This window comes from Podarcis tiliguerta, assembly GCF_965153285.1.
Source record: "Podarcis tiliguerta genome assembly, chromosome: 6".
Taxonomy (NCBI): domain Eukaryota; kingdom Metazoa; phylum Chordata; class Lepidosauria; order Squamata; family Lacertidae; genus Podarcis; species Podarcis tiliguerta.
Window position 1 is genome coordinate 44,259,809 of NC_139539.1, and position 23,932 is coordinate 44,283,740.

Here is a 23,932-nt window from a genome sequence, read left to right on the forward strand (position 1 = left end):
TATTTAGTAGAGCATGGAATCACTGGTATATCATGTTTGATGGGTGGCATGAAGTTGGATTTAATATTAGACAGTATTTGATTATTGTAGTTCCAAAAATCTGAATAGCACCAGTTTGAGATAGACTGCCATAGATTATTTTCAAACAATCAGACATTATTAGTTAATTCTCTGCATCACCATTAAATGGGAAATCAAATTAATTTTATCCATTTCATAATAGTTTCATCCATTTTTAGCATAACTAATACAAATGTTTGAAATTTACCAAATATTTGAAAAAAAGCACCAAATATTGCCTGTGAATTTTTCTCAAAGTTGAAAATGTAAGTGGCTTTGAGTTGTTGCTATCTCTCAATTATTTTGGAAGACTTTAACCGTCAAGTCTCATAACCTGTCAACTCTCAAATACTAATTGCAATTACTAATTGCATCTATCAAATGCTGTCAGGTAAAAAATACTATTACATGTCAACTCCCATCAGCCCCAGCCAGCATGACCACTGATAAGGGATGGTGGGAGTTGTAATTCAGAACATCTGGAGGGGTACCAGAGCTAATTGGGTAGTCTTTGGCGATCACTCGTAGCCAAGTAAGATTTTGTTCCATAAACACAGTTTTAACAGTGAGTCCATAAGGGACTGTGGAGGCCAATTCTGGATCCACACATCCTTCCACAGTGGGGCCATATGTTTCCAGGTGAGAGTTGATCACAGTGACGGTTTGCTAAGCGTGTCTTCCTCTTAGCACATTTCTCCCTTTCGTCCTGAGTTCAAGCGTCTTCAAAACCCATGACAACTTTGGTAAAGGCTGTTCTCCAATTGGAGCGCTTGCAAGCCAGTGTTTCCCAGTTGTCAGTGTTGATAGGGTAGCATATATGTGCACACACATGGGGTTTCATCTTACTGCTAATCAAGTAGATTTTTTCTGAAGCTGAGGCTAAATGGACACAGTTTCTCATTTTTGTGACAGCTTTTTCGTTGTGTCTCATGAACTACCAGATTGAGGGTTGATTAAGTTGACCAAAAGCATGATGACTGGCCACATGACAAAATGACTGTCTGGTTACTCCATCACATGGCCAAGTGGGTTTCTCAGCTAACTAATTTGCTGCCGATGAGTAGGGATCTTTGAGGAGAGCTTCCCTGTGCCTTTAGCAACAGGCATCACAAGCTATTGGGAAGCAGAGGGATATATGAGTCAGCGATGTCCAGGCATGCAGCTGCTGACTTTCCAGGTACACCAAGGAGGTTCACTGACATCAGTGGCCAATGTGTTTGGGCAGCCACGCTCTTGCATGGTGTAACTCAGACACCCCTCTTCTTCCACTTTTTCTTTGCCATGCCTGCTGGTAAGCACTTAGGAGCCTCTCTCTGTACACCACTGTTCTTCCACCCCTCCTTGCAAGCTGCCACAACTGCATACTGAACTCACTTGATGGTCAGGGTCAAATTTTGATGGTGTGCTTTGGTATTCAGAGAACCCCTTGACTGATGCCTAGCAACCTGACCTTCATGAAATGCAGGGAAGAGGTCAAAAAGTGAGCAGGAATGTTCTGGTAGAGGTGGGGAGAAGTTGCTTGCTATTCTCTCTCCCTTCAACAAGGACTGTTGCTGCCAATGTGACTTGTTGATAGCTTCAGCTGCCATGTTTTATAAAAACATCTTTCTCTTCTCTCTCCCTATCCCTTGAGTTCCCGACTGCCCTTTTGAAGCCTGTCATAATTAGGCTCAAAGCGTGGGAGGAGACGAAGTTGGTGGGCGGTGACAGCTGCACCAATTAAGCAAAGATAAACCATGAAAGGAGGGGGGCGGGCAGGAGTTAAAGTAGCAGAGAGCTCTTCTGTCTGAGGTTTTGGCAATCTGATACCTGGGTCTTAGGATCTCTTCAGATCTCCCTTCAGTGGCTGCTCCTGGGCCTGGAATCCATCTGGACCCTTTCCCGTCTTCCAACGAGATGAGAGACCAAGGCTTTTTGTCTGTCTTCTTTTCTTCCTTCTTGGGGGATGCTCCAGCCTTCCTTTCATCTGCCATCCTCTGTAGTGGTGCCAAATTTCATGGGAGAAAATGCAGAATAGTGACGGCATTATTATTTTCTAGTGCTTCCCAGGCTCCTCTTCTGTGATCAGATCAAATGTGTTCTTTGGGGAGGAATGAAGGAGAAAGAATATCCTTTTAACATTGGCTTTGCTGCTGTTCCCTGTCTTGTTAATCACAGCCATCACCTTCTAGCAATGAACAAGAAACCTCTTGGGATGATTCAGAAGAAATTTGGAGCCAGATGGACACTGCTCCAAAGCCTGATTCTTCACCCTCTCTTTACCCATTGTCATGCTACATACATCTTATTGCTGGTAGTGCTAAGAATCCAATAAACAGCCAGTGGAAACTGACTGGGGCTCTAGACTAAGATCTATGGGCTGAGTTGCTGAGCTCTATCTCCATTAGAAGGCTGTTCTGTTATGTCAATGTGAGCACATTTCCTTTCTTCTCTCTGATCTGGAGTTTCCATTTCAACCTCCCTTTGCAACATTCTGAGGCTTAAGGATGGAGAAGTGGCAAAGAAGACACTCATTCCCCACAGTTGTCATAGAATGAATGCTGGCTGGTTGGCACTGGGGAGAGCTTCCTAGTCCCTGCAGGCATTGTATAAGTATGAGAAGTCTCAAAGGTGCAGTGGGATGAAACGACTACCTGGTCCTCTCTCTCCAATTGGTGCTTGTTGGTATATTCTTGCAAACCTTAGTCTGCTCTTAAGGATTCAGAGGACACAAACAAGTACCGAGAGACTAGTGTGAGGCTGCAAAGCTTTTAAAAAATGTACAAGCCAGATTGCACACTACTAGGCTGCCTCTTTGAGGGTAAGAAAAAATGGAGGAGAACTGCCTGCTCCCTTTTTTCAAAAATAAGAAGCTGATGGACTTGGGAGTTTTAGTTTGCTTAATATTGATTACACTGGTCAACAACAAATTTGTTGTCTGCATTTTTTCAGTTGATTTAGGATGAATCTGATGCGCTGAATCAAAAAATCACATTGGTTTTGCTCAATCAGGTCAAGTTTTTGAGCTATGGCCACATGTCGTTTTTGTACGTTTTTGTTCACATGTACGCTTGAGTGGAGCATTTTAGAAGAAGTTGGTGGGGGTAAAATGCCATGTCGAATAATTGTTTTGATTGGAAATAATTATTTTAATGACAAGAAGTATTCAGGTCCGATAGTTCTGGGTGATTATGTCGAAAAGGGATCAGTTTGAAGTCATAAACCCTCGAAATCTTCCATAAATTGGTCCAGCAAAGCATAAAGTTGGGGGATCAAAACTAAGTTAATGGGGCAGCCGCCCCACGAAGTATCCTGATCTTCAATCAGCATGTCGTCCTGTAGCTCATTGTGATGAAATTCCAGTGCCTATCTTCGGAGAACTTCTTGACATTAGTGACGAAGATGCCTCCAGTGTTGAAGGACATGAAGAAGAAGAAGTGGTTCTTGAAGATGATGCTCCACATCCATTTTCCCAAAAGGAGTTGAATGATCTAGTTCGTGACCTCAGCTTGTCAAAGGACTCTGCCGAACTGTTGGCATCCAGACTGAAGGAAAAAAAACCTCCTCTCTGACAGTGCTCGCATCAGCTTCTTCCGCAACAGGCATCAAGAGTACCTCCATTTTTTCTCGGAAGAGAAGGACTTGGTGTACTGTGCAGATATTGTGCAGGTTCTGCTCAAGCTTGGAGTGCCACAGTACGAACCCAAAGATTGGAGACTGTTCATTGACAGTGATCACTGCAAGCGATCACTGAAATGTGTTCTGCTACACAACGGCAACCAGTTTGCCTCTATACCCCTGGCTCACTCGAGTACACTAAAGGAGAACTTTGAAGTGGTGAAGTATGTGCTGGAGAAAATTGATTATGATCAGCATAAGTGGTTTATTTATGTTGACCTGAAGATGGTGAACTTTTTGTTGGGACAACAGTCTGGCTTCACCAAGTACCCATGTTTTCTGTGCATGTGGGATAGTAGGGACTGTGCTCAGCATTACACAAAGAAGGACTGGCCTGTGCGGGAGGAATTGGTGCCTTGCAAAGAAAGGAACATCATCAACGACCCTCTGGTGGACAGAGACAGAATACTCTTCCCATCGCTGCACATCAAGCTCGGCTTAATCAAGCAGTTCACCAAGGCTCTAGACAAGGATGGTGACTGCTTCACTTACTTGTGCCAGGCTTTCCCAGGATTGACCATGGAGAAGTTGAAAGCTGGCATCTTTGATGGTCCTCAGATCTGTCAGCTCATCAGAGATCCAGAGTTCGGAAACTCAGTGAATGAAGTGGAACTAGAAGCATGGAAGGCATTTATTCTGGTAGTGAAGAACTTTCTTGGCAACAATAAGGCCAGAAACTACGCAGAACTTGTCAACAACATGCTGACTGCTTTCAGAAACCTGGGCTGCAACATGAGCATCAAGATGCACTACCTATTTTCACATCTGGACCGGTTTCCTGAGAACCTGGGTTCAATGATTGATGAGCAGGGGGAGAGATTCCATCAGGGCATGAAAGAGATGGAGACCAGGTATCAGGGTCGCTGGGACGCAGTCATGATGGCTGACTACTGGTGGACTCTGAAGAGAGACCTCCCTGCCGCTGAGCATTCCTGGAGTTCCAAGAAATGGAAGTTCAAACCCTGAAGTTTGAAAAATGGTGAAGCAACATGCAATTTATGTGTACTTACCTTTATCAATGCCCACCATTCAGTTTACAGTAAACCTGACCTGATGGAGAGAAACGGATGCCATTTCCTGATTCAGCAGTGCAAAAATACCCTAAATCAGTTGTAGAAATCTAGACAACATTCAAAAAATAAAAAATTGTTGCCCAGTGTTATGAATTACTTCACCCACAATTAGTCCCTGCACCAATTTGTCTGCAATTTGGCAGAATCCATCCACTCTGGAGGGGCTCTTGTGCCTGTAAATCTCACCCCTTTGACCAAAAGCCGGAGGGTTATACAGTAGCTGTTTTTAGGTTCCTTATTATAGCAAATGGGAAACACAGAGCTTGGTTTTATCCAAAATAGCTCAGAACCTGGAGCACAGACTGAAGCAGAGGGAACCCAGAGTGACTCAGAAACAGATCTGATTTTTTAAAAAAGCATAAATATAGATCAAATGTGAATCTTGGGTCCTGTGCATGCCCCTAGTTATTATTTCATCTATAAACCAAGTTTGAATTACAAGCAGCACAATACACTAGCTACATTCAGGTTTTCTTTTAGCTATCTTGAAATAAAATGTGGAGGGGGCACAGGTTTACCCCTACCTCCAACATCACTGTTTTCTGTACCCCACCTTTCCTATATTGAGGCCAGAATGGAAATCATTCATGCTTTTGGCTGAATGAACTTATAGGACTCCCCATGCATTGGAACCCAACACAATCAGGGCTTCTGATTGCAAGAAGACTCTTCATCCAAATATATGATCTTGCTGCTTGAAATGCAAAAGTTGGGAGGAGAGAGAGTAGCAATGGGGGATGCTGAGGGTGGGAGTGGCATAAAGATGCATGCCATCTTCACATACTACATCAACATAGTTAAAACAGTGTCTGAATGAGGCCACTGTGGCCACACAGACTTAGATAGCTATAGGGGAGAAGTGACCATGCAACTAGAAGTATTCAAACAGTTTTGATGACCGTTGATCGCCTGGCAAAGCAGGCCATTCCATTTTAAAGCAGAACAATGGCTTACCTCTCCACTGGGTGATTGGTTGCTATAAAAATGTTTCAACATTTCTGGTTGGTTATGCTCTGCCCTTGTGTATGGATGTCTAGAAAAGTGTTCTGCATTGGCTCTTTGGTGGTTCCCAATAATGATTCAGACACTTTCTAATTTGTGGTGCTCATCCCTTGGGAAGGACTGCAGCTTAGAGGCACACCACATGCTTTGGATGCAGAAGTTCCCATATTCAATCACTGACAGCTTCAAGTAAGGCTGGGAAGGACCTAGCCTGGAAGCCTGGAGAGCCACTGCCATTCAGTGTCAACAATACTTAGTTAGAAGGACCACATCCTATGTTCTTTCCAAAAGTTGTGACATGACTTAACCTGAATCCAGTAAGATACTGGGGACTGCTTGTCCCTAGCCCAGTTATTAATCTCTGAGTCTTTGCTTTCAAAGAACAACAAATGTTCTTCCCATGGGACAGTCCATTAGAGACCTGATGCTCAATTACTTGTATCGCGTTTATGGATTTCTGGAATGGATTATCCAGTTTGACATTGTGAGATCTCTCTCTCTCTTTCTCTCTCCCCACCCTCACAGATTCCTCAGATAAGCTATGCTTCCACAGCCCCTGACCTGAGTGACAACAGCAGATATGACTTCTTTTCCCGTGTCGTCCCCTCAGACACCTACCAAGCCCAGGCCATGGTGGATATTGTCAAAGCATTCAAGTGGAATTATGTTTCAACCTTAGCCTCTGAAGGCAGCTATGGTGAGAGTGGAGTGGAGGCCTTCATCCAGAAATCCAGAGAGAATGGTAGGTAAACTGCTGTTCCTATAAAGAGATGATGTATGGGATAGAGATAATATACTGAACCATGGGGAAAGGATAGCTGCTCCTATTGCTGTGGAATGAGATATGGGCTACAGTGCTAAAAAAGCCCATGGATAATAGGGTATCTTGAGTGTTGATGGATTTATCTTTTAACTTATATGTGAGTCTTGGAAGCCAGAAAAGATTGTTACAAATCTTCACTGTAGCACATCTATATATCCGTTGTGTTGAAGGTAACAGTTGAGTGAATAATGGGTCCCCATTGGCTACATTGTTTAGAAAGTGATAATCTCTGAAGGAGACAAGAAAGTTATTGCTATTGGTTGATGTTGCTGAAAATGTTCTTCAGGAGGTTCATTCTTCATGAAGTGCAAACAATGCTGTCAATGAGGCAGATGTGATGGTGATGACCAGCTTTCAAAGAATCGTTAAGAAACTGAGTGTGTGCTGGATTTCATGCTACAATCCAGTTAGGAGAACATGTTGCCTTTAAATGTTTTAACTGTAGCAGCAGAAAAAGTGATTGCCATAAGGAGGTCACAGAGAAGGGATGTGGCCATGGAGAATTTTAATATTTTATGTTCTTGTAAACTGTTTAGAGGTTTGTTTGTTTTTTAAATCGAGCATTACATAAGTTTTGTTAAATAAATAAATGTGCATGAATTGTCCATGTCCGGTGAGAAGACTGCATATTTTGTGTTGCTAAGTGTTCGGAGTGCCAATATGTGGAAAGGCAGAAATACCTGTGGAAATTAAGAGGCATGTTTTGTACATCCTGAGCCTAGAGGCCATTTTTCTTTTACTACTGCTATACAGTGGTACCTCAGGTTACAAACACCTCGGGTTACAAACACTTCGAGTTACAGACTTTGCTAACCCGGAAGTAGTACCTCAGGTTAAGAACTTTACCTCAGGATGAGAACAGAAATCGCATGGCGGTGGCAGGGTGGCAGCGGGAGGCCCCATTAGCTAAAGTGGTACCTCAGGTTAAGAATGTTTTCAGGTTACTCCGGAATGAATTAAGTTTGTAACCAGAGGTACCACTGTATTAGTGTGCAGCATACCATGAGGCAGCAAGACTAAGCTACAGTTATGCAAGTAGTAGTTAAGTGTCAGAATGGAAAGTGTGGGGCTGTCTGCTAAGGTCTACTCATTGATAAAGCTCCACCCATCACTGTGTCAGTGATGGTCCATTACAAATGGTCCATTACACACCCTGTTTCCAACCTTGGACAGTGAGGCTGTTTCATTCACAATCCTAGCTAACCAAGTGGGGATCCTAGCACACACAACATAATCTATGAAGCAAAGTCCCAGCTCTTTCTTTCCTTTGATTGAATGAGAAGCTCAACGGAGAGAATAGTAACTGTTAAGCAGAGTAAAGGTTCAAATCAAATGTGGAGCCTGTAAGATTGCCACCACATTTGTCCTATCTCTGTTCTTCTGCCTTTAACAGTAACCTGAGAAGCAGAAATAGAGAAGGTAACTCCCATCATCTCCACTTGCCAGAAAAAGCTTTGCTGTGTTTCAGACTGCTGTAAAATCACAGGAGCAAGGGCCAACAATACAAACAGTGGAAACTCAACCTGTGATACAAACTTATAAGAGAGATGCTGAAATGCTAATTTCCTTAGCTGGAAGCAATCCTTGGTAGTTTGCTTTTAGCTTGGTGTACGTGTTGCTTGCCCTTCTCTCTCCATCTGCCAGACTTGCCAGTAGAGGTACATTTTCCAACCTGGAGCCAAAGCCTCTGTGTTTATGTGTTTATACAGCACATCAAGCTCATTGTAATTGCTTATTTTCAAGGACCACATAGTGTCCAAATGTTAGACATTGGTAATACCCTGCAGATATAATCCTGCTATAAATCTCGCCTAAGCCCTTTTAATTGCACAGCCTGGGCTGAATTCATTATTGCTACTGTTTGCAGAGGCGTGGCAGTTTTCAGGGCATTGCAGAGAGACAGGGAAGGACTCTAGGATTTGGCCCAGACATCCTCAATAAGAAGGCGTGGGTTGCACAAGAAGTGCTTGCAGAAGGCAAAATGGTGCAGGCATTTTCCCCAAGAAAGGTGGAACAAACGTTCTCAAGGTGTGACTCAGTCCTTTGTAGGGAGCCATGGCAGTTGCCAGGGGCAGGTATGAGTGACACTACTCTGAATGTGTGGCTTTGCTGAGCCAGGAAGCAGAATGGGCCATACCTTCTCTCCATATGCAATCAGCATAAAGCCTGACATCCATCTATTCCATTCATTGCAGGGACAGTAAGTGCTGGAAGGCAAGGGAGTACCTAGCAGTTACAGCCAGATGGGTTCTTTTTATACATCTAGTTGCCACCCCCCACCCCCCCCTCATTTAACAACCCCCCCAAAAACACAAAAAATGTTTATACTGAGTCAAAAGTTAGTGTTACTGGGGAAGCCTTTGTTTTTAAATCACATACAGTGGTACCTCGGGTTACATACGCTTCAGGTTACATACACTTCAGGTTACAGACCCCACTAACCCAGAAATAGTGCTTCAGGTTAAGAACTTCGTTTCAGGATGAGAACAGAAATCATGCTCCAGCAGCGCGGCGGAAGGGAGGCCCCATTAGCTAAAGTGGTGCTTCAGGTTAAGAACAGTTTCAGATTAAGTCTGGACGTCTGGAATGAATTAAGTACTTAACCCGAGGTACCACTATATAGGGGTGCTCAATAGCTGTTTGCCTGACACGGGAAGCTCCCTTCTGGCTCATTTGGGACTTTCTGAATTAATGTTGATGATAATGCTCACTGCTCTGAAAGCCAGGGATTCAACTCTCACCATTGAAAGTAGAGTCAACTTATTCCTAAAGACTAGGAGGGCTAAAAGGAGGACATAATGGAGAAGAATACAATGCTCAACTGCAAGCATAGCAGTCCCTCTCTTAAGCAGGAATGGGCAGCCATGTTTTCTAGTAGGAATGTGGTCCTCATTCATTATCTCCAGTTCTCCAGACTTCCTAGAACTCTTGAAAATCTGTGCATGTGGACTTTCTTCTTATCCCAGCTATTTGGGCTATTCAAAATGATGAGAGTGTAAAAGACTGCTGAGATGAGTTTTTGGTGGGTGTGATTACTTGCAGCACCGGTAGATGGCACTTCAGTCTTTGCTGCATAATTCCTATGATTTGCATTGTGGGATGAATGAGACTTGTTTCTGGGCATCTCAAGCAGCTCCTGCAATGCCATCTTAATGTCATGGATGATAATTCAATGGGAATCCCAAGCATATATTTGCTGGGACATAGGATGGCCACCTGATAATGGACTGAAACTTTGGCAGGCAGAAATTAACAGGTGAGACTTCTCCCACCATCCTGCCAGGGGAAGTTTTAGGTGGTGTTGATTTCTGCCTGTTTTGCAGGTACAGAATCTTTGTCTACAAAAAGTGGATGTCTGCAGTGGGCAACACAGCCAGTGAGTCTTCCATGCCATATGTTTGCTGGTCCCTCGATGTTCCCTCCTAGCTCACTGTAAGATAAAAGAGAATCCTGCTTGCCACAGCAGGCTGGGGAAGGAAGGTTAGTGCAGAAACTGGCAGAGAAATGTGACAAGAGGTGCAGTGGCTGGATCCACTCTCACTGCTTTGAAATATTTAACACTATAGGCAAGATTTTTGGGTGTCGATTTGGCAGCCCTAGGTGGACACTGTGTGCAACCTAAATTAGCCTATGACTGTCCCTTTATCCTCTGATGCTCAGAGATATAGTTTCACTATTGCATACAGTTTTAGGAGGTGCGTGAAAATTCTGCTGCATCTACAGAAGCTTTCTGTTATGAAAGAGTCTTCTGGTTCTTTATGATGCCATGTGAAAGAACTCCTCACACCTCTTTAGGTTTAGGATATATCCAGATGGAAGGGGAACTGATGTGCTCACCCAGCTACTGCAGCTGTCAGAACTATCAGAAGATAGAATCAGGATCCAAGATGACCTTAAAATGATTGGAGAACTGGCCCAAACTAACAAAATTAATTTCAATAGGAACAAATGTAAGGTTCTACATTTAGGCAGGAAGAACCAGATTCACAAATATAGGATAGAGGACGGCTGACAGCAGTATATCTAAATTGGATCTAGGGGTCTTAGTAGACCATAAGCTTAACACGAGTCAACAGTGTGATGCAGCAGCAGTGGAAAAATAATAATTAAAAAACAACTAGGCTGCATCAACAATGCTATTCTAGGCTGCATCAACAAAAGCATAGTAAGAGGGAAATAATAGTACCACTCCATTCTGTTTTCGTCAGAACCCACCTAGAGTACTGTGTCCAGTTCTGGGCACCACAGTTTAAGAAGGGTATTGACAAGCTGGAACATGTGCAACCAAGATGATCAAGGGTCTGGAAACTAAGCCTTATGAAGAATGGTTGAGGGAGTTGGGCATGCTTAGCCTAGAGAAGAGGAAACTGAGAGTAGCTATGATAGACATCTTCAAATATCTGAATAGCGGTCACATGGATGATGGAGCAAGCTTGTTTCCTCTGCTCCAAAAGTCCACAAAGGACCCAATGAATTCAAATTACAAGAAAGGGGATTCCGAAGCAAGAACTTTTTGGTGGTAAGAGCTGATCTACAGTGAAATGGACTACCTTCATTAGAGGTTTTTAAACAGAGGTTGGATGCCATCTGCCGGTATATTATGGTTGTGATTTCTGCATTGCAGAGGGTTGAACTCGATGAGCCTTGGGGTCCCATCTACAGTTCTGTGATTCTATGACACCCATGACTCATGGGGGGGAGGACGCTTTTCTTCTCTTCCCCCCTCTTTTTTTGTGGGTGGACATGTTGCACTAGGGAGAGGTGAGAGAGAGAGAGAGAGAGAGAGAGAGAGAGAGAGAGGAGAGGCACTCCTTTCTCTCTTTGGTGTGGGAGAAACCTGAACTGGCACTCTCCTAGGGTGGAGTAGAACACCCAGAGACCAAAATAGAGCTTATGAAAGTGATGTCCTTTTGGTGGTGCAAAATAAACAGCTGACAAATTACAGAAGTACGCACCTGCAACTGTATGAAACTGGATTTTTCACCCATCTTTAATTTTAGGAAAAGAAAGAAAGAGAAAAAGGGAGACATATGGTAGGAAGGGAAGAGAAGAAAGAGAGAAGCCATTTCTCTCACTCTCCAAATTGAAAACTGAATTGAAAGGCTGTGCAATGCTGCTGACGTCCCCTTGCAGCCTAATCCTTCTGAAAGATTAAAGATGTCTTTGGCCATATATTGTATTGATTCATTCTCTGAAGTATAAATCATTTGTTCGCCAGCAGGCTGGCAACCAACCAGTGCTTACAGTTGAATGTTTAAGGATGAAAAGGGGAGGGGGCATGTATTTATCTCTGTGTTTGTATGTATATTTGAGGATACTAGGGAGGGACAGATCCATAGTATTGCCTTCTCTGGGTTTGCTCAAGGCCAAGGTTTAAGAGGAGACGCTTTGCTGAAGTGCTGAACACCATAAAGAATCTCGTTCAAGAGTGCCCCCCCATATCTTTACACCCAAATTCTGTCTCTCTCTTGCTGATGGAAGTGCCACACACCCATGTAACTTCAAAGGTAAAGACAACCTATAGGGACGCGGGTGGCGCTGTGGGTTAAACCACAGAGCCTAGGACTTGCCGATCAGAAGGTCGGCGGTTCAAATCCCTGTGACGGGGTGAGCTCCCGTTGCTCGGTCCCTGCTCCTGCCAACCTAGCAGTTTGAAAGGACATCAAAGTGCAAGTAGATAAATAGGTACCACTCCAGCGGGAAGGTAAACAGCGTTTCCGTGCAGTGCTCTGGTTCGCCAGAAGCGGCTTAGACATGCTGGCCACATGACCCGGAAGCTGTACGCCGGCTCCCTCGGCCTATAGAGTGAGATGAGTGCCACAACCCCAGAGTCGGCCACAACTGGACCTAATGGTCAGGGGTCCCTTTACCTTTACCTTAAAGACAACCTGTAATTGCGAGAAGAGCCTTGCACCATATTACTGAAGATCATATGTTGTCATCCATGGCCACCAACAAGTGGTTTTTGTGAGTGAGACTGAGGTGCTAGCATGGATTGAAAGCACTTGGGGATGGCATGAGTGCAAGAAGCATTAAAAGCTGGCAGAGCAGATGGGTTTAATCATCTCCTTTCCCCCGATGGTATGATATACAGCAACTTCTGAAAGAGAATTGAGGAGGTCAGGAATAATTGTGGGCAGGATTAGACAGCTATTGGGTATCAGCAAAACATTACCATCAACATGTGTCATTAAGTAACTGCTGTATATAGTGTTTTGGGAGTTCTGCGAAAACATATAATCAAGTTTTATGACTACCAGAAATCAGCTGTCATAATTTTAAAAGGAAGTGATTCATTGAAGCTGTAGGCAGGGGCTCATCCAGGAACCTACCAGCACTGGGACCTAGGTACTGGTGCCTAGGGAATGGGTGGACTGAGCTGAAGAGGGCAAAAGGCAACTTTGTGCTCATTCACATGGGTAGCTATTTGTTGGATCTGGACACAGTTTCCTCTTAGTCCCTGCTCCATCTCTTTCAGCCTTATCATACATTCAGTGTTCATTTAGGATACTCTCAAGTTGAGGTGGGCTATCTCAGTGCTGGGCTATGGACAACAATCTGGAGTGAGTCAGGACCTGGGAGCTGGAACTGAAGAGCCGTTAGGATCTGAGGGCAAACCACGAATCAGAACCAAAGAGAAATCAGGATCAAGACTGCAGAGCAAGTCCAAACCAAACCAAACAGCAAGACCACCCTAGACCTTGTTGCACAAGCAAAATTCCACTGAGACAGGAAACTCTCTTTGCCCACCCTGCCTCACCCTGCCCCATGGAGTGCCGTTGTTGCCACTCCAGTCCCTCACATACAAAATGGGAACATTTGGGTTTTGTGCTGCTATACAAAGCCCTGAGCAACTTGGGCTCAGGATGCCTTAAGCCCTTATATCCCAGCTCAAACACCAAAATCATTTGAAGGAGCACTGTTAGTTGTGTTACAGAAGCCCAGCTGGCCACAGGTGCAAGTTGGGCATTCAGTGTTGCCACTCCCATGCTGGGGACACTTTTCCAGCAGAGATTTGGCAGGGGTCCTCGCACTTGACTTTCAGGCATCTCTCAAAGGCATTTTTATGCCGACAGGCCTTTGCGACGATTTAATTTTTATTTTGATTAGCCAGCCACCATAATAATGAAGGTGTGTGTGTGTTCTTTAGCAGTGATTTCTGTATTGCAAGGGGTTGAGCTAGATGACCCTTGGGGTCCCCTGCAACGCTACAATTTTATGATTATCTGTATTTTTAAAAGTGTATTTTATGTTTTAACATTGTACACCCCTCTGATATTTCATGGTAAGGTGGTAAAGAAATACTTCTATAAATAAAACCACAAATAAATATATACAACTGAGCACAACTCTGCAGGCCAAACAGTGCACACCATTGGCTATTATGCATAGATAGATAGATAGATAGATAGATAGAGTGCTTTTTCTGGGGGGGATGCAGGGGGACACACACCCCTAAATATTTTGTGAATCTTTGTACTTTGGCCCATTTACTGTATTTATTTTTTCTGATTTGAACGATAAAATGGTGATTTTCTTGAATCCAAATGAGAGTATCCCTAAACATTTTTTTACTTTATTTTTTTTAAAGCACTGGATAGATAGATAGAGAGAAAGCTAGACAGGTATCTCAAAATATTTCCATTTTTCTCTTTAACATAAATCTATTATTGTTAGGTTGCTGCTTGCTAAGATTTACCCAACGCATTTGCAGTTTTCAAGGAGACTTGAAACGAACTGGCTTTTTTTTATTACAAACAACATAGCTCAAGCCCTCCGTTTTTGTTCCCCATCACCAAGCTGGGTACTTTCCAGTAGAGAGGAGACGTTTATAAATACTAGCAGGTTTTAACAGAGTATAAAGTTGGCACCGTTGTTCGGCTCACCCAATTTAGTGGAATTATCCCTGAAGGCAGGTGCTTTAACTTGTCTGGAGACTTTGGATGGCCCAAAATTCCATGCTCAGCAAAACTTGGCAAGGATTTGTCAAGAATGAGAAAGCATTCTGCTGACTGTTGCTACAGGATGCTTAGAAGGGATTACCTTGCTGCGAAGCAGCGCTGGCAGTGAGCTGCAGGCACTCCCAGCCTCTCCCTTAAGAGGCCACTGTGGAGCACAGTGCACTGCCATTGGCTATGTAAGACAGGCAGCAAGACATTCCGCTCTTCAGCTCCATCTCTCAAGGCTCACAAACAGGGAGAAAATGGGAGCACTAGCCATTGTGAGGTCGATTAGGCAACCTCTGCTCTGCTAATTCAGGAGAGCTGGCTCTGGAAATACTCACTACAGCATGCTCCACTCAACGCTGGATTGTCAAACCCCACAGCTACTCAACTCCTCTTTTGTACAGTTGCTTTGGTGCTACTGACTGTGAGCATCGAACAAATGCAGTTCCACCCAGTCTCTCTCCTCAGGACATGCGGCAGGAAATGAGGGGCTGACTATCATGAGAGCTTTCCACCATTTCCGAGCTGCCTTTCTCCCCTTGGCTTTCTACTACACATAAGCCACCAAGAGAGCGATAGAGAGGAAGGAAAGAGTGTTTTCTGAGCCAACTCCAGCCCTGTGGTGCACAGGCTGCTGTCTATTACTAATTTAACTGTATCTGAATGGCACATTAAGTTCTGGTGAGATCTGTGGGACACTAGGCTATTTAGTTCTAGTCAAACTGTGTTATGGCCTTATAAATGGATAAAGGGAATAAAAACTTTGAGGTGACAAGCTTCTAATCAAAGGGCTATAAATAGGAACTGTGTTAATTCTAGGCTTCTTCTTTGCTACCACAGCTTTGAGAACTGGCTGTGCTTTTCATATAAGGTGAACCCATTTGGGACTCTCTGCTCTTCAGGATTTTAAGTTGACAAGCATTGCCTTTGTCAAGGCGGCTTCATTTTGTGTGTGTGCCTGTGTCTGAATTTTAGAACAAATGGGTGAGGATAAGTCAGGAGGAATTTGTATGACAAAGAGTGCTTTACTTCTACATGCTTGGTTTGGTTTTGTACATCTGTGGACTGCATGGATAGATGAGCCTGAAAGTGTGTTTATTTCTATGTACTGAACCTTTTCCTCCCTCTCCTGTCTCCCTATATACTTATGTGGACAGTATGACTGTATACTTGTGTATATGATAGAACTGTACACAGTGTAGCTGGATATTTGTACAGATGTGCGTATGTGCTTTATTCCTACACACATACATGCATATATGCATGTTTATAGGTATGTCTGCATGTAGCTTCCATAAGAACACAGTAATGTCAGCACTGACTGGCAGCAGCTTTCTAGGGTTTCAAGCCCTACTTGGAAATGTTGAAGACTGAACCTTGGACTTCCTGCATGCAAACTAGATGCTCTGCCTCTGCACTGTGATCCTTCCTAATGGTGTTTAGACTAGTTCTTTGGATATAAATGTCAGTATTCATGTTTGAATTTTTAATGATTGTTGTTGAAGAGAAACTGGGGACCTAAGGGTGCTAAGGCAGGGCAGTGTTCCAGAATCAGAGGCAGAAGTGGAGGATGGAGAACAAGGGTGCCAAGAGGAAGATGAGGCAAGCTACTGAAGAAGGCAGGCTATCTCCCCCTCCTGCTGCGATCAGCTCCCCTCCCCCCTGGTTGTCCAGAACATGAAGAGGAATGAAGAGGGTGTAGCAAAGAAAGACAAGACAAAGCAGCCTCAGGTTGCTGGGGAAGGACCTGGGGCAGGAGTCTTAGAGAACAGTGGGATGGCAGGGACCTTCAGTCATTGCAACTGCCTCATTGGGACAAGACCTACTGGCAAAAGTTGTTGTGATCACTAGGCCTGAGTTGTTTTGGTTTCTTTGAATAAAGGGTTAACTTCACTGAAATCAGGTGTTTTATTGCTGACCTGCTCCTGATTTCACCTCTTGGCAGCTGCCATCCCTTCAGATGCTTGTAAATGCTGAGTATCAACCACATCTGGATCACAGTGGTAATGTGATCTGTCTTGACAAAGAGACATGAGCAAAGGGATAGCAACCTATTCCTTGTCATGACTTTGAATTGTCCATCATACAGATTTGCTACCTGCAATAGCAGTCCTCCCCTGCCCAGCTTGCACAGGTGAGTGCTGCTGGGTGTTCTGCTTTTCTGGGGCTGCACCAACACCTGCTCCGATGAGCACAAGTTGTATTCCCTCATTTTATCTCACTAGCCGAGACAGTGAAAGTGAGAATACTGAGTTTGTCTTATTGGTTCCACCACTCACCATTTTCTGATGCCATTTCTGGCTAGGAATATACCAGCCACAACGAGAGTTAACCTTTTCTTAAAGGCAAAATCCAACCGGAGCCCACTCATCTGATGGTGGTGAATGGAATGTTGGTATTTTTCATAACACACACATGCAGATAAATACTGGGCTTCACTTTTAATGTTCACTGAGCCACATAGTTGCACAATGAATGTCAGGTGTGACTAAGGCCACCCACAGGTCCAGCTAGGTTGCATTTCATCAAGAAGATTTTGAATGTCTGAATCAACCTGAAGCACCTCAAAATTCAATTGCATAAAAACTAAATTCAACCCAGAGTTTTTAACTCTCCATAGTTGTGGAGATCATCCATCAGCATCACTTGCAAACCCAATTTGAATGTGTCGCTCCTAATGTGGTATACAAGGTTCCTAGCTTAGGGGTCAGTCCAATCCTTTGGCTGGCAGCTGTGGGGCTGTATGGAGCAGTGTCGCCCCCACCACTTCCATAGCCGCACCTCTTGCATCAGCCAGGGTGGATGGTTCCAGGGTGGGAAAGAATACTTGTTTGCTGTGCCAGCTCCACAGTGAAGAAGGCAGGCTTTGGGATTTCTCCGTCAGTGCTCAGACTTTTGCAAAATTTGAAACTCTGATGAAAGTTCACATTTTGCAAATTTGACCTCAACAGTTTACATCTGAATTTCAGAATTGAAAGCTGGAATTAAAATGTGGAATTTGCCCTTTTTGTGTCAACGTGAATGTTAAAATACAGCTTTTTTTTATTTATTGTAAGCTAATAGTCAGATACTGTCCAATAATGATTGCTACTGCATGTCTACCGTCAAATATTGGTTGTGTCAGAGCCTGTCAAACACAGACTGCTACAGATGCCATTCTCAGATCTGATAACATTGTTGCCAAGTGTTGACTGCTACATATTGGATACTGTCAAACACTGCTTGCCAATTGTCAGATATGGCAAATACCCGGTACTTTCTGCTTCCATATACCAGCTCTCGCTAGCGCAAAATGTTGCAGCTAGACTCTTGATGGGGACAGACTACCCCCACTCCAGTGTTTGTTTATTTTTTAAAAAATATTTTTTATTCATTTTTCAAATACACATTCCACCATATCACATTTTATCACACATTTTTCTTTTTCTTTTTTGACTTCCCTCAGTTTCTCTGCCAATCTTCCATAAAACTTAAATTGTTAGCGCATTTCCCAATCTTAATATTGCCTTTATATATACCTCCCCAATCTTATTCCCTTTTTTACAATTTTACTCAATATTTCACAGAACATCTTGAAAACCTACAAGTGTTATCTGTTCTTGACATATACTCCCCACTCCAGTATTTAAAAGCTTACAAGGCCCTTAACAACATGGGTCCATGATATCTTGAAGATCACCTGATCCCTTATATACCAGCTTGATCACTGAGATTTTTTGGGAGTCTCTCTTGGTGGCCCCCAATGGCTCAGAGGCATGGCTTGTAATTACTAGAAACAATGCATTTAGTGTAGTGGACCCAAATGTGTAGAACTCTCTTCCCACTAAGATCAGATAGGCAGCCTCCTTGCTGTAGTTCAGGTGCATGACTGAGACTTTCTTGTTTCAGCAAGCATTTTAAGGTAGTGTTTGGCTTTCTTATCCAATCTTAAACAATCCAATCTATGGATTGTTTTGTGTGTGCCCTGCTTAGAATTGTGAATAATTAACCAGTATACAAATGCCACAAATAAATAAATTAATAGATAAATAAGTGACTGACTGGCTTATTGGGGGGGGGGGCACACACAAGCGAATAGAGCTGTCAGCATAAAAATATCTTCGATAGACGTCTGGAAATTAGCGGTAAGGATTCCTGCCAAATTTCTTCTGGGCAAGTATTCCACAGATTGGGACAAAGTCAGATGGGTTTCTGAAACATGAGAGACAACTAACAGTGTTTCTCTGGATAATCTCAGTGCTTGGGCTGGGATATAAGGACTCAGGTGGTCCTTAAGGAGTCCTGGACCCAAGTTGTTTTGTGTTTTATATATTAATACAAGAACCTCAAACCTGATCCTATCAGCAGTTTAGCTGCTGTATTCTACACCTGCTGGAGTTTCTGGATCAAGTCCAAGGGCAGCTCCACATAGAGTACACCACCGTAATCCAGTCTGGACTCCAGTAGCCAGGCTAGCTCAACCCATATTTGGCTGTAGCTGGCACACCAGACAGAGCTGGTAAATGGCACTCCTAGTAACAGAGGTCAATGGTATCAAAGGCCACAGATTTAGTGTAAGAGTCCTGGAACAGGGTGGCACCCCCCTGAGCCATCCCTCAGTACAATTCATCCATCAGGGCTACCAAGACTGATACACTCCCCAAACCAGACCTGAACCCAGACTCTATTTAGATTATCAGGGTGCCATACAGGAATGCTTGCACTTACTGCTATGCCTGTGGGTTCAGGTCTGGTGAATCACACTCACGTAACCATGACAAACACAGTTGCTAACTAAAGTGTGTCACCTCTATATTTTTTTTATTACACACAATTAACCTTTCCTTCAACATATATATCTCCCCTCCTTTCCCCCTGACAGGGAATCAAGTGGGCTTACATCTAACTAAGCCTTCCTTCCTTGCTTGCAGAGGCAAACCAGTATCTCCTTGGCATGTGGTGTCTTTCACATATTAGGGACTGATCTGATAGCAGCTCCAATATCATTGGGATAATGCTTAAATGACCCGGCCACATGGATGAGCCTAATCATACAGGTTTTCCCAGTGGAAGTGGCACTGCATCAGGAAAGAGTTTTTGTCTGTTCTTTGAGAGAGATCCACGCCATTTTAAGAAATCCTCCCAGCTGTGTAGGAGACGCTCACACATAAATGGCTCCAACAAAGCTGGGGCAGCATTGGAAAGGCAGCTGTGTGTGTGTGTGTGTCTCAGAATAATCCTCATGCTGCCTCAACCCACCCCTCATCTTTTCTTGGTGCGGCTTTATTCCAGTTTGTGTGTGTTCTTCCTCCTCCATAACACAGCTGTGCCTCTATTCTTTATGCCAGTCCTACATTTCTGAAGTGTATGTTTATTTTCATAGTATAATGTTTATTACTGTAGTTACCAGTTTGAATTCAAGCTGTTTTCTGTCTGATGCACTATCAACTTGACCTTCAGCTACAATATTTTCTGAAGTCTCATATTCAAACCTGGCATTTTGGGGAAGCACAAGAATTTCTCCCTTGGAATACAAGCCAGCCTTATCCAACAGCATCTAGGAAGATGCACCCCATTGTCTAGTTCCACACCTTGGACCCATCTCTGGAGCAAGATGGGTGCTGTTTTGATCCAATATGGCAAACATCCAGCAGGTCATGCTTTTCCATTGCTATGTCTGCATGGCAGGAACAGCTTCCCCTGCCGAACTTCTACTTGTTAAATGCACAGGAATCCAACCAGGAAAAGCATTGGCAACCTTAATTGTAACTCACCCTGAATTTGCAGGGCAAGAAATTAAGGTTGCAAATGAACCATAATAAAAACAAAACAAGAGCCTGTTCTGCTCTTGTGCCGTTTGCATCAGTTTGATCTTCAGGTGATGCTTTTCACAGCATGGTGATAAACATTATTACCGGCTCAGGTCTGTCCTGTACGCTGCCGAGAAAAGCGCAGCTACAGAGGCCAGTTGAAAAGTTAGCAATCCTATCAGAAATTCAAATGAAGAAGAAATGAATCATTGCTGAAGGACAAATGACTTCTCCTTGCAGAGCTCTGCATGACTCAGACATGCCTTCGACCCAATCTCTTCTTGTTCTGCCACCGAATACTCTTGAGATGAAATATTAGCTTTATATATATGCAATTTAACTGGTGTGCTGCACATGCTACACAGTGTTTTGTAACGAGGCACTCTTGATTGTGTGAGGCAAGTAATATTTCTAACAGAACGCAAGGCTCTTTAGTCATCTGTCTGGATCAATCTCACACTGTCATTTTTCTCCCTCCATTCTATTCTGTCCTTTGCCTGTTTCCCCCTCCTCCCTGCATTCTTCAGTTAAGAGGCTCATATATATTTGCAATGCATTTGTTCATTACTGTGTGACATTTGTGTCAGTCTATTTCCTTTTCAGTTGGGTTCATTACATTTAGTTTGGTGCAATGAAACCACACCCCATTGTGCCTACATTAACAAATGTGTTGATAGTAATATTAGATGGGTGCTAAGGGATTAGTGTGGGCATGGCTTATGTCTTAAACTGTTGCTGTTCTCCATCTAGGATGCAATTGCCCTAGAAGATGGTTAGGCAACCAGAAGAGCTTTAGCTACTCTCACCAGAGAGGTTTGCCAAGCACAGACATTGACATGCTTTTGGTATTAGGCAAATAAGTTTCTATTCTGCTGCAGAAATTGCTGGATCAGTCTTTGATGGTCATACCTTTTTGTGTGTGTGTGTGTGGGGGGGTGTTCTTGTTTTTAGGGAGTGATCATCTTTGTTTTGCATTGGTTTTTAACATTTTAACATTGGTTTTTAATGTATTTTTAATCTTTTGTTGGAAGCCACCCAGAATACCTGGGGAAACCCAGCCAGATGGGTGGGGTAGAAATAAATTATTATTACTTATTATTAATTATCATCTCTTGTTCTATGTACTGGCACTGGGTATGGCAGAAAATTCTGATGGAAATGGCAGAGCAAATTGCTGATAGTCATTTACTCCACATGTCTGAAAAGAGTCATGGCTCAAATTAAGTCTAGCCATCCTCATCTCTCCTTTTCCTTTTTTGACTGTGCATCAGGAAACTCCTAGGGTAACCCACTTTTGAACCAGTCCCTCTAGCTGTGCCTTTAGCAGTCACATAATTTGCAACAATTAGCGGGAGATAAAATGCACATCAAAGCTATGAAAAGCCTCATCTGCTAATTCTGGCACATCAAGCTTCTGTGCAGTAACATACATGTCCATTTTCCCCCATTGGTTGCCAACCCTTTCTGCTGTTTATCAGTTTTGGATCTCTGAACCCTTCAAATTGTTTCAAGACCACAAAAAATTATAAAATAAGATACAGAACAAAATACTGGGATCACCTTCCCTCCCACCCACTGTCTTCCAGGGCCTTTAACTGTCTTCTGACCACACAGATATTAAGAAGGGTGTTCACTTTTCATGACACAGAGATAGGGGAAAAAATAACCTCCCTTAAATTCCACGCACCAGGAAACTGTTAATGGCCCAGGAGCAAAGAAAGCAAAAGAACAATAACCAGGCCTTGGAGGAGTGCCATAGCTCATCTCTCTACATTTAGGGGAGGGCCATAGTTCAGTGATTAAGCAGGTGCTTTTTATGCAAAGGGTCCAGGTTCAATCTCTGGTGTCATTAAACAGGACTGCAATCCTGGAGAGCCATCACAAGCCAATGTAGACTATTCAGAGCTAGATGGACCAATAATCCGACTCATGAGGCAGCTTCCTATGTTCCTGCTTATCAATGCAGAAGGAAACAAAAACTAAATCTTGGTTACAACCACTACACATCCTCCAAAAGCCATTTGCACTAAAATGCTATTTTTGAAGTCTGCAAAACTTATTGAACTTCAATGTTCAAGGTGCCAGCTGTCCTTTGTAATAAGGACAGAAAAGTGAGCTGCTGCATTTCTTGGATGCTGGGTAAACAAAGAGTCAAATACACTGAGTGGAAGGATATTTATAATTACAGCAGTGACCAGAGCAGCAGCTAAATATGCAACACTCTCTCTCAACAGGGGCTCCCATGTGATGCAGGTTAAGGTAATTTCCAATTAGCCCGTTATACAGCGGTTTCGACTCAGTGTAAGCCAAGGTGAAGCTGCCTTTTAACTCTGTGCCATAAAAGAAATGAGCAGGCCCTGCATTCCAGAGAGAGCTCATGCTAATTTATAGGCGAAGGGATAGAACGACAGAGGCCAAGGGAAAAGCACTGGAAAGGTTAAAATGCTACAACATGCTCATATATCTTGCTAAGCATTTCTCAGATTAATATGCACTGCAGTATGGCAGTGTTGGGGAAACGGGAAAAGACGCCAAAGAGGACGCACAGCAATCAAACAAAGCTGACAAGAAGAGAAAGTAGTGTAGAAATGAAAAGCATTGCTCTCCATATTCTTAGAGATGGTTTAAAACATGGTCCAGGGCTTGTTAAGCACCCTGTTTGTGCCTGGCTTCAGGCAACAGCTGGGTCAGCAGTGCTTGCATGTGCAGCATTGGCACATCACCCAACACATCCACACATCAGCACCACAAACTCTGGGGTCATGGATCCCCGGTGCACGATTGTTGCCAAGGACTTGGTCTTAGGGATGGAGGAGATTTACATTTTAAGGTGATCTGTTCTGAATTGCACATCCTGGACTGACACATGGATCAAAGCATAATTATTCTTCAGATCTGGCACGTCTACAAATTTTGCAATATAGTTATTGGCTCAATAAACGTACTGAAATACATTCAGAACTGTGGTTTGTTTTTTTAGATGATAAAATACATTTAGAAGTCAAGTGTTATTTCAATACAAGTTTTGATAAATATGTATTTTGTCATATTTAATAAGTAGCATTTAAAATATGTATTTTATCATTATTTATACATTAAACATGAATTATCATATGGGTTTAAAAATATATCTGCAGATTAATGCAGAAACTGGTTGGAATTGCCTTAAGAACATAAGAAGAGCTCTACTGGTGCATGACAGAGGTCCATCTAATCTGGTGTCCTGCTTTCACAATGGTCAACCAGATGACAGTGGGAAGCCCAAAAGCAGGACCTGAGTTGACCCCTCCCCACTTGCAATTCCCAGCAGCTGGTGTTCAGAGGTATATTGCCTCCAACAGTGGGGGTAGAACAAGGAAATTGACATTCTGATCTGTCCATCTTTACTTCGTTTATACATGACATCTGAGCATGTGGGATCCCCCATTTTTTATGCACAAGTGGTGGTGGTAGTAGTAGTAGTAGTAGTAGTAGAAGTAGTAGTAGTAGTAGTAGTAGTAGAAGAAATAATAATAATAATAATAATAATAATAATAATAATAATAATAATAATAATTTATATGCCACCCATCCGATTGGGTT

The 23,932-nt window shown here is 43.1% G+C and overlaps 1 protein-coding gene across 1 annotated transcript in view; it reads left to right on the forward strand.

The window, feature by feature from the left end:
* The window catches only part of GRM4 (glutamate metabotropic receptor 4), a 292,252-nt gene that overhangs the window by 121,137 nt on the left and 147,183 nt on the right, over positions 1-23,932 (forward strand). Inside the window, exon 3 of the mRNA XM_083445676.1 lies at positions 6,318-6,534. Coding sequence (XP_083301802.1) covers positions 6,318-6,534 — 217 coding nt within the window. The remainder of the gene's footprint in view (positions 1-6,317; positions 6,535-23,932) is intronic.